General features: G+C 39.9%; 1 protein-coding gene across 1 annotated transcript; it reads right to left on the reverse strand.

Moving 5' to 3' along the window:
* Positions 1-2,046: 2,046 nt before the first annotated feature.
* Positions 2,047-6,412, reverse strand: LOC131467697 (ras-related protein Rab-33B-like). The gene is made up of 3 exons (XM_058641760.1): positions 6,096-6,412; positions 3,347-3,525; positions 2,047-2,554 (listed from the first exon to the last, which is right to left on the reverse strand). The coding sequence occupies exons 1-3, from the start codon at positions 6,312-6,314 to the stop codon at positions 2,224-2,226; spliced, it is 729 nt and encodes a 242-aa protein (XP_058497743.1). The 5' UTR covers positions 6,315-6,412; the 3' UTR covers positions 2,047-2,223.
* Positions 6,413-10,408: the final 3,996 nt, after the last annotated feature.

Genomic DNA, 10,408 nt, shown 5'->3' on the forward strand with positions numbered 1-10,408 from the left:
AAAGTGTGTGCGTGCATACAGGGGACTTTTAATGAATTTACAAAACATCTCAAGGAAAGGATTTGTTAATAACAGAGTTAATGTAAATCACCATTTTACACAAATTTGCTCTTCACAATTTATATGTATAGACGTCTAATAATACACAAGACGTTTGTTTGATAAGAGAGGCGACTGCATGAGGATTCAAATCCTGTGCACCAACAACATAACAGCATTTTCCTTATGAGTCAGTAACTTATAGTATTTTGCAAATCATGTATAAAGCTCATAGGAACACTTTGCCTGCCAATATTCAGAAAAGATTTGAAAAGAGAGAGTCATCATGTTCATCATGTCAAGATTCAGAACTAAATATGGAACATTCCTGACAGAAAAGACAAAACAATCAATATCAAATATTACATTCAAAGAGAGAATTAAAGCCATCATGTTGAGAAGATACAATGACATCCTGTATGTTAAGGTTTTATTCTCTTCTGTGTTGTTGTGAAAGGTGAATGATTTTGTGTAGAATATTATGAAATGTTTCTGTTTATTTTTGTTAGTTCTGTTAAAAGGTCTTGTTAAATAGGGTCAGATAATATCAACTTTTTCTTTTTTCTGCTCCTTTTCTTTCATGTTATGTTTGTATCCACTTTAACCCAAGGCCCCATGACAATAAGATTTGAATATAAATAGTTAAATTGACACTTTTAATGCTATTTTATCACTGCTACGCTGTGTATAAATATCACATTAGAACAATGTGATGCAACAGTGTCTGTATTTCCTAAGTTCTGTATTTAAGAAAGACTTTTACTCCATTGCTACAGGCGACAAAGTTATAAAAACAGTGTAAATAAAGCTCAGAGGCTAATGAGTGTTTACACAGCAACAAGATCAGTGTTTTGTTAAAGAGGTGGGGCACAAGCTTATTTATTTTAGCCAGTGTTGCACATCACTGAGCCTGGATTTTAGTTGCAACATTGATTGATTTACAAACTGCAGATGATTATGAATTTCTGAAACAGTGAGATCCTGCACTCACGTTACTGCTATAGCTGACACTGGAGAGAACTATAGTTTACAGCTGCTTCAGCTTCTGCTCCGGACGTTTCACACAGAGGTGCTCGCCAGAGCAGGTACTAAAAAAGCACCAGGTACTATCACTAATGGAAAAGCAAAAAAACACAGACCCAAGTCGTGCTGGTTCTCGGGGGCCCTCGTCATCAGAAGTGCCGCTGCAAGACACCACTCATAAAGGGACCCCATTAACCCTCTAACGGCGAGCGCATCACAGGTGCAAGTGCACTTTGCATTACCATAGTTACGCGACAGTTTGTGCAATTGAAAAAATTACAACGGTTTCTGAAAGCTGAGAAGTTGCACGTCAAAGCCAACGTGTGGTTATTACGGTAATTTCACTCGCACTGTTGCAGCAAACGAATCAGGTGAATCAGCGACTTTGTCTCCATTGAGAGAGTTAGAAAAAATTTCCATTTTGAGACAAAGACTATACATGGTTTATACTGTTAAAATATTCAAATTTAACTAATATTTTTTTAATCTAAATAATACTTTTAGCTGTTCTCCATTTTAAATTGTTGAAACGCTATTTTAACATGCAGTAAATTGTAAATAACTGCCAGATATTGAAAATTATTCTAGAATAAGGACAAAAGCGCTTAGTTACAGGACATTTTCTGGCAAAAAAGTCCAGACGGACATTTTGAGGGTTAAGGGGGATTGGATGTAACGGTGGTGAGCTGCATATTGGGGGCTTCATGTTTGTCACTGAAATGTGCCTGGTATGCCTGTGCTGTCAGTGCAGCCCCTGGTTTCACACATAATCATTTTCACATGTAGAGTGTCCTCAGATCAGGCCTCACATGACCATCTCTGTTTATTCCACCATCTTCATCACGTCCGACGATGGAGGACAGAGAACAATGAGGTCAGAGTGAGAACGATTTCACCCGCACATACAATAAAAAAGTGAGTTTGTTTCCGGGGAAACCGAACATGCTGTCGTCACTGGACTCAAAGATCATGTGGTTGTGAGCCTCCAGTGAAAAATTTCTTTATTTTGTTACTCTTGTAAACAATAAGATGACAAAACATTTTAAATACTATGGTTTTGTGTGTGATCAGCTGACTGTGTTTCATATGTGAAAGTTGCGTTTGGTCCAAAATGAACATTTTCAATAGGATGAGGAAAAGTCTAATGTCTGCGTCTTCCTCTCAGCAGCAGATCCACAACTCTTTCTCCGGTTTCCTCTTGTTCAGGACTTTAAAGGAGCCGCTGTGCGGCACAGCATTTACCATCGACGGCTTCTTCTGACGCTTGAGTTTGGCAGCGACGGCCATGACGACGTCCTCCACCTTATCCTGCTGATATAAAACCTCCCTGTCACCTCGCTGTCCGTTCACACGCTTGAGCGACGGGTTCTTGGCTGACGTCTCGAAAAACATCATGCCGTGGGCCTTGGCGAAGCTCAGCGCCCTCTCCTGGCTCACCTGGCCATCGGTCCGCCTGGAGTCACGGAGGTCGTTCTTGTTTCCCACCAGGAATCTGAATAGGAGAGGAGACAGAATATCACAGAGAAGTAACCAATCTAAGGCTGCAGCTCACTATTATTTTCAGAAATTAACAGTCTGTAGTATTACATGTCTTTTTCTGTCCAAAAGCCAAAATTATTCACTTTTAACAGTTTTTTGTTGTATGAAGGAATATTCACTTTTTTTTTTTTTTTTTTTTTTTTTTCTTTTTTTTTTTTAAATCGGTGAATTTGTTTTAACTCAACATATCTCCAATATTTAAGGTTTTTCTTTGCATTTACTTGTAGGCTAGTGTGTGCCTCCAGGTGTCTCTTAAAGTCAAAATAATAATAATAAATAAATAAATAAACAAACATCAAAAAACAAAGTGTTTTTTTCTCTCCCAACTGTCAGGAGCAAAGAGTCTTGCTAAAGGACACTTTGGAAGGGAATCAGACCCCGGACCTTCTGTATGAAGGACGACTCACTCGAGCACTGATCCACTGTACTTTTTCCACCTCCACAAATGTTCTTTTCACATCTACTTCTACAAGTTAAGGCCCGTCCTGGAAACAAAGACCTCTATGTTTAGAGAGAAGCTTCACAAATGTAGAAGCCGACACAAGTCCAGAGAAAATTAGAACAAAGAAGAAGAAGAACCCTCGGCTGAAAAGTGTTGGAAACATGATGGCATGAAGAGAATGAAAACTCCAGGAGGAAGAAGATCAACATGAACCCAGCCAGAAAAGAAAATCCCCAGAAAAATCAGTGAATTGAAACTGAAAGTGAGCTAAATTAAGGCTTGTTGCCTCGGTAAGGCAGGTACCTGGGGATTTCCTGTCCGAGGGAGTTCTGCCTGCACTCTTCCACCCAGGACATCAGGCCGCTGAAACTGGCGGGGAAGGTGACGTCGTAGACGAAGAGCACGGCGTGGACGTTTCGATAGTAGTGCTGCACCATGGACTTGCGGAAGCGCTCCTGTCCTGCTGTGTCCCAGAGCTGGAGCTGACGGTGAGGAGGTGGAGGTGACACGAGACAACTTTAATACCAACACGTGTCATTTCACAAACACTGCTCCAACAAGATAAATGTAAATTGTACCTCATGCTAAAATGGAAGCCTAGTACACTTTACTTAAATGTGCAGTGTGTTACATTCAGGAGGAACAGGGGAAGAACGACCAGGTCAGAAACTTCCTCCAATCATCATGCAGAAGCCCAGCGTCCACGCCTGCCCACTGCTCCACTGACTCTCAGAGAAGCTGAGCTTCCGTGGAAGTGGCGTTGTTGTCACCGCAGTGAAAGACAGCTAGTCTGTGTCGTCCCATAGAGAACAGTTCAAGCGGAGTTTCAAATGGTTTTAATGCTGCGGCGGCTACGGGAATATGAAAAATCACGTAAGACGATTCATCCTCTGTGATAAACTTTCCAATCGCGTTCTAGTGCGTCATTAGTACTGAAATGATCACAGCACATAATTTGACTTTGACATTTTAGAGGAAGCTGAGCTTCACTTGCTGTCTTAGAGCAATCGCCACTGATTATCACGGAGTATGGTTTTCATAGCCTGAGACTAAGCCTTGCGTTGAAGAGGCTGATATCTTGGCTCGCCAAGTTCCTATGGAAGCTCTCATGGACAAACCAGCCTAAGTGTGTTCTTTTTGAAGTAGAAGCTTACGAAGGGAATCCTCTCTGGTATGCAAAGGTCACCATAGCTCTCTCTGACACTCTTATGGCGTGTTTCTACTCAATTCGCACGGTTAAGTTGCGTTTCTACCAGCATAGTACCTGGACTTTTTTAGTACCTGCTGTGTTGAGGTTCCAGGTGCACGGAGTAGGCAACTATGCGTGACGTCGTCAGATGATTGGTGATTGGTCAGAGTGCCGTCACAGGAAGAGACGTCCGATACAAGAATCAAGCCGAACAATGCCGAATTGTAGATCAGTTAAAAATACTTAACAATCCCAAAAACGTAGGTTAATCTCCAACAACTACCAGGGAAATGTCTAAAATCTCAATATTTAACAGAGGAGTCTGGTGTATTTAGCGACAGCACTGGTGATCGCGAGCGGCATCACAAACCCTGTGTCACACGTAGTCTGTGCTCTGGTCATGGAGGAAGTACTGAACAAATATTTTTAATTAACTGATTCTAGTGATTTGATTCAGTTACACTGAAAACAACTGCTTTAAAAGTCACCAGTCACTCGTTTGTGTGTGTCGCGTGTAAAACGTAATCACTGCAGTTTCGTGCAGCCGTGCAGTGATGACTCCTTTTTTTGTAGTGGAGATAAACTGTGCCGTGTCGTGCCGTGCCATGCCGAGGCAATTCAGGTTAGGTGTGAACGCAGCATTAATTGTCACTAACTCTTACAAACTGGACCTTGAAACTGGAAATCTCTTCATACTGCAACAGCCCAATACCCAAAACTACTCGGTGAGCAGAGAAATAAAAAAAAAAACTAAATTAAAATTAATAAATCTACATGTATTTTAAATTAAACTTGTTTACTGATTTCTTCTTTATTAATTTCAACGACACAATGTTCACGTCCGCCCCCCCCCCCAACAATATAATCATGTAATTTTAAAGGAAATAGTGATTTTCATTTTTCCATTCATAAAACCAGACATTCACTGTCTGAGTTTATTGCAAGTCATGTTATCGCAATATTCCACAGCAGTGTTTCCCCTGGAACATCTGCGCTGTTTTGCCGGAGCCAGTGAAGACTCCACGATGGAGCGGCCCATATTTGTTCAAGTCAAATATATTTTAAAAGTAATCAACCTTTGTGTTTTTTTGGTAATTTCTGGTTCTCACTTGTGAAAGTGATAGTGAGCACAAAGTAACACAGAACAACATTAATAGTAATATTGTGCAGCCAGAAAGGTACATAGTTGTTATACAGAAAGGGTTAAAGCGTCTGGGGTTACCTTCTCTTTTTAGATCCCCCCTCTATGGAGGAGGTGGTACAGACCGTGACAAGACAAGATGAGGAAGAGGAAATAAATGAATGCAATAAATAAATGCACGGAGTGTCCGCACACACACATCTTTAATGATTCAAATTTGGCAAAGTGATTAGTAACACATTTGTGGCATAGGAGCACACATTAGTTTTCTCCTGTACCTAATAAAGTGGCCAATCAGTGTTTAATACAGAAACAGATGGAAAAACACAAGAAGCAGAATCAAACTAGTTCAGGCCCATCTTTATACTTTCAATAATGTACATTCTTATTGCATAATGTTTACTTCAAAAATATTTAGCAAAGTCAGCTACAGACTTTTCACAGGAGGCAGGTTTATTCCTAATAAGATCATTTGCTCTTTCGTCATCCTCCTCTTCCTCACATATACTTCACACACTGGTATAAGGAAATTAGATTAAGATTATTATTATTATTATTATTATTATTGTGATTTGTTTCATTTTCTACAATTCCTCAGCTCCACGGACCACCAGAGGAAGTTCACGCGTAGCCTACCACAGTTTGAGAACCATGTGGAAAATCGAAGCTGCGAGAGGAAGCAAAAAACAAACAACAAACAAAAAGAACTTGAACAGATGTACCTTAATTTTTTCTCCGTCAACATCCAACGCTCTCTCGCGGAAGTCCACGCCGATGGTGGCCTCCACTCCGCTGGGGAACTGTCCGGCGCACAGTCGGTGTGTGAGGCATGTCTTCCCCACACCGGAGTCTCCGATCACCAGCACTTTAAAGGTGCGACAGCGGCTCAGCTGTGAGCACACGCTGCCCACAGAGCTAGAGAACTCCAGAGAGGACTCCATCCTCCACGCTGGGCTCGCTGCTCAGACTCGACCTCCGCTCCGTGATAAACGTCTTTCCACGTCTTTCCACAAGCGGCGGAGCCACTGGCGCAAACAAAATCAGGCAAAACACTCTGGTGACGCAACTTTTCCGCCCTGAAGAAAAGAGACTGAGGGCGGAGAACTGACCAATGACGTGCAGCAAGCGCTTCTTGTCACTCACTGACCACTTTATTAGGTACATAGAGTCTGTACCTAATAAATTGAATGTGATTAAAGAGGCACACGGGGTCAGCCCAAGCCTTTATAGGGCTCTAAGCAGAATATCATTTTTATTTTTTTATTTTATTTCTACACCTCAGAGTAGCCAGTGCTGTACTATTATTGATACAAATGTAACAATATAAACTGCATTAATTATAGTTTTGTGTTTTTTACACTAAAGCAGTGTCACGTACTCACACAATCACTCAGTCACTTACAAAAGTGGCACTTTATTTAATATTAACGTACTACTAAATTTAAATAGAACAAGTAAACCAGTTTAATGACTCAAAAAGAACATATATTTGGAAATGTGCACCACATGAGCAAATCTCCACCTTAAAAATAAAACAAAATAAGTTTAGATATAAACTATTTAAATATCTAAATATATCCTATGAAAACAACTGATTTAGTTTGAGACAGACAAGACAGACTTTAAATATCCATCCATTCTCCACATGAGGAGGGTACTGTGCCAATCTCAGCTGACATAGGGAGATAGGCTTTCACACTTTCACACTTACCGTGAATTTAGAGTGTCCAATTTACCTAATCACCATATTGCATGTTTTTGTAGTGTGGGAGGAAGGCGAAGAACCTGGAGAAAACACACACACACACACACATGCAAACAATGCAGAAAAAAACTCATGCAGAAAAGTCCTATTTCCCAGGTCTTCTTGGTGCAAAGGCAACAGTGCTGACCGCTACACCAACCTTAAATATTAGCAATGATAATGATACAATCAAGATGCACATTTTTGAAAATACAAAAAAGAAAAAAAATCTGATTTTAACTTTAACGGGAACTGTCTACAATAGGGATTTTTTTTAACTTCCTCTTGGAGGTTTACGTTTCCTCTGGTGTTTTTGTCCTGAATAACACACTAACTGACCACTCGATGGAATAAGAATGTACGTTATTCAAAATGTAAAGCTGGGACTGAACTGGTTTGCTTCTGCCCCTTTACATTTCTTTTTCTCTCTGGTGTTTTTTTCCAAACAATATCTGTTTCTGAATCATAAACATAATAGCCACTTTATAAATAGCCACCACAGGAGTGACACAGGAGTAGCACATACAGTATATCGACTGGAGTAAATAAACAAATTGTGAAAAGGACAATTAAGAAGAACGGAATATTTTTTCATGAAAAAAATGACATGCATTATTGAAAATATAAAAAACAAAACAAACATGATTGTAACCATAATTTAAATAAATGAATTGAACTGCCTTATAAGTTTTTATTTTTTTATTTTCCTTTCTTTTGTGTTTTCTTTCCTATGTCTATTTGTGTTCTGTAACCTATTATAAACTCAGTCAGTCATCATCTACCGCTCACTGACCAAAAATACTTTGTTACAAGAGTACAAGTACAAAATTCAAGAATCTGTTCTTTACTTTTACTCCACTACACTTCCTAAATAAATAGTCTCTTTGTTACTCATTACTACCAACTAAAATCAGAAGAAGGGTTGGTACACATATAGACTAGCTGAGCCAGGAATTGAACACATAACCTTCCAGCTGATAGACAACTCACTCTACCACTGAGCCAACATTGCTCAATCCTAACTCCTCACCTTTTTAATACTTTTACTTCTAAAACAAGTACATTTTACATAAGAAAGCTACTTTTGATACTTAAGTGTAGTAAATGTCATATACTTTAAGACTTTTACTTAAGTAATATTATAAAAAGTGACTTCAAATTCTACCAATGTCATTTTCTGGTAACATACTTTTTCTCAAGTATCCCTTTAAGGTACTGTATACAATACGGCTGCGATGTGCTTGGCTGTTTAGACATTTGTGATAACAGACAGCTGAACAGGTATACCTAATAAAGTGGCAGATAATGGCTTCATCTATACAACACCAGCCTCTCACTGGGGACACCATAATCACAGAAGGATGCTGCCCCCTGCTGGTAGAATCACTCCACAGTCATGGCTGAGTCCTGTCCTCAGATTCTGGTTTAAAAAATACAACAAAACAATAACAGTATATTTCAATTATTTTCCATGACACCTTCTGTTGTTTAAAGGTCCAGTGTTGTCCATTTAAGATGGTTTATTTTGAGAATGTATGTAAGTGCGTATTTACTTTAACATTTAAAGATTAGAACAAGCCTTTGTATATGTACTTGAGGCAGGGGCCCTGCTTCACATATAGCACAGGACTCACAGTGAATTGGACGGCCTTTTAAAAGTGCCCTGTTGGAATTTCTGTTGGATAGTAATGAATGACAGACAGGTGGAGAGGGTCTGACAACAGCAGGATTTTATTTATTGCTCATACAAATCGCACATTATTCATTTGTGGCCTATTCTCTACTTTTTCTGTCCCTGGTTTTACACCGACTTGATTATCAAAAATAATGAACAAAGAGCGATCCGTATCGGTTCTATACATAAAACATGTTCGGTATTGAACAGATACAGAAAGTACTTTGTTTATTTTTCAGAATGGTTGACAACCCTAGTTTCAATGCCAACTGGAAGCTACACAAGTTCTCCAACACACTTGGAAGTGAAGTGTAAAGCTGGGGATTTTTTGCTTGATTTACCCATGATTCAGTTGGGCAGTCTTCTCCAGTCAGCATAGCTAGTTGGCACAGAATGGCAGTGTGTGAGGGTAACAGACCCGACTTCAGTCGCATGTAGTCAAACATGTTTGAATGTTTTGAGCCAACTCTGGACACAATCGAGCGGTTGTTAAATGTGACCCCCAGACTTATCAGCATCCCATGTTGTACATAACTTCAAAGGGGAGGAGAAAAAAAGTTCTCAAAATCATTTGCACATCTTTAATTACAGTAGTTATCCAAGTTTTATTTTATATAAAAAAAACAACTTAAAAATCAGCTTACCTCAAGCTCCGTCTTTGCCTTAATACAAAACCCTTAAATGAATGCACTTAATGTATGTTACATGTTGTATCCTGGCTACATTTAAAGGACCAGCTATGAGACGAGCATAGAGCCTTAAAGTTGGGGATCATTCCTGCAGCTCAGTGAGGCAGACAGTGGTTACACGTACACAGATGCAAACAAGTCGACTATTTCTTTTGTTTGGTTTTAATACAAAATTCCAGAGATATCATACATCGCCATCTCAGAATTCCTCTTTCACATTAGATCCCAAATTAGAGGAAAAAAAGGAGAAGAAAATAGATTGTTTGAGGGGGAAAGGGGAGAACAGAAGTCAAATGAAATTTCCAGATGTTTCCGTCACTGTCGGGCGGCAGGCTTTAACAGCTGAACCTTGACCTTTACAGGAGACGTGAGTGATGAGAGAAGAGCCATCTGAAGTAAAGATACACTGGAGTCTTATTTCCACTCGGACTGTCATTGTCTGTGTTCATGCAGTTAAAAACCATTTTTAGTGGTGACAGCAGCAACTCAAGTGACTGCCAGGACTCGAGCAGTAAACAAGCTCCGGTGATCCATTAATAACACGAAGGTGTCGGGTCTATGATATTGCTTAGATCTATACAACCCTCTCAGAACTACATACAAAGGTTAAACGGTAGCAGTGTATTTGAAATTGGAGCTTCACACACAACCTTTACAGTTTTTATTTTGTGCTACAAGTTGCTCCATAATAAACAGAGGGTTACATCATCATCCATGGTGAACCAGGAACAGTGAGGGAAGCACAGTCTGAGCAGAATAACTGTTTGTGCGAGGTCTCTTCCTCTGCGCTGTGACCGCCCTCCATCACACACACTCCACAGTAGTGTCTCATGACGATCAGCGTTTACTGGAGCATTACAGCATGTACAGAAACACCTGTGGTCACTGGACGTCCTCTGTGTTTACTTCAGGTCCTCTGTAACTCTC

This window comes from Solea solea, chromosome 10 (genome assembly GCF_958295425.1).
Source record: "Solea solea chromosome 10, fSolSol10.1, whole genome shotgun sequence".
Taxonomy (NCBI): Eukaryota; Metazoa; Chordata; class Actinopteri; order Pleuronectiformes; family Soleidae; genus Solea; species Solea solea.

Excerpts from the sequence above, each read along its gene's own strand:
- LOC131467697 (XM_058641760.1), bottom strand. The coding sequence starts at position 6,314 with ATGGAGTCCTCTCTGGAGTTCTCTAGCTCTGTGGGCAGCGTGTGCTCA. Across the intron at positions 3,526-6,095 it reads TTGACGGAGAAAAAATTAAG|CTCCAGCTCTGGGACACAGC; the intron begins GTACATCTGTTC and ends CCTCACCGTCAG. Across the intron at positions 2,555-3,346 it reads CTCGGACAGGAAATCCCCAG|ATTCCTGGTGGGAAACAAGA; the intron begins GTACCTGCCTTA and ends TCTCCTATTCAG.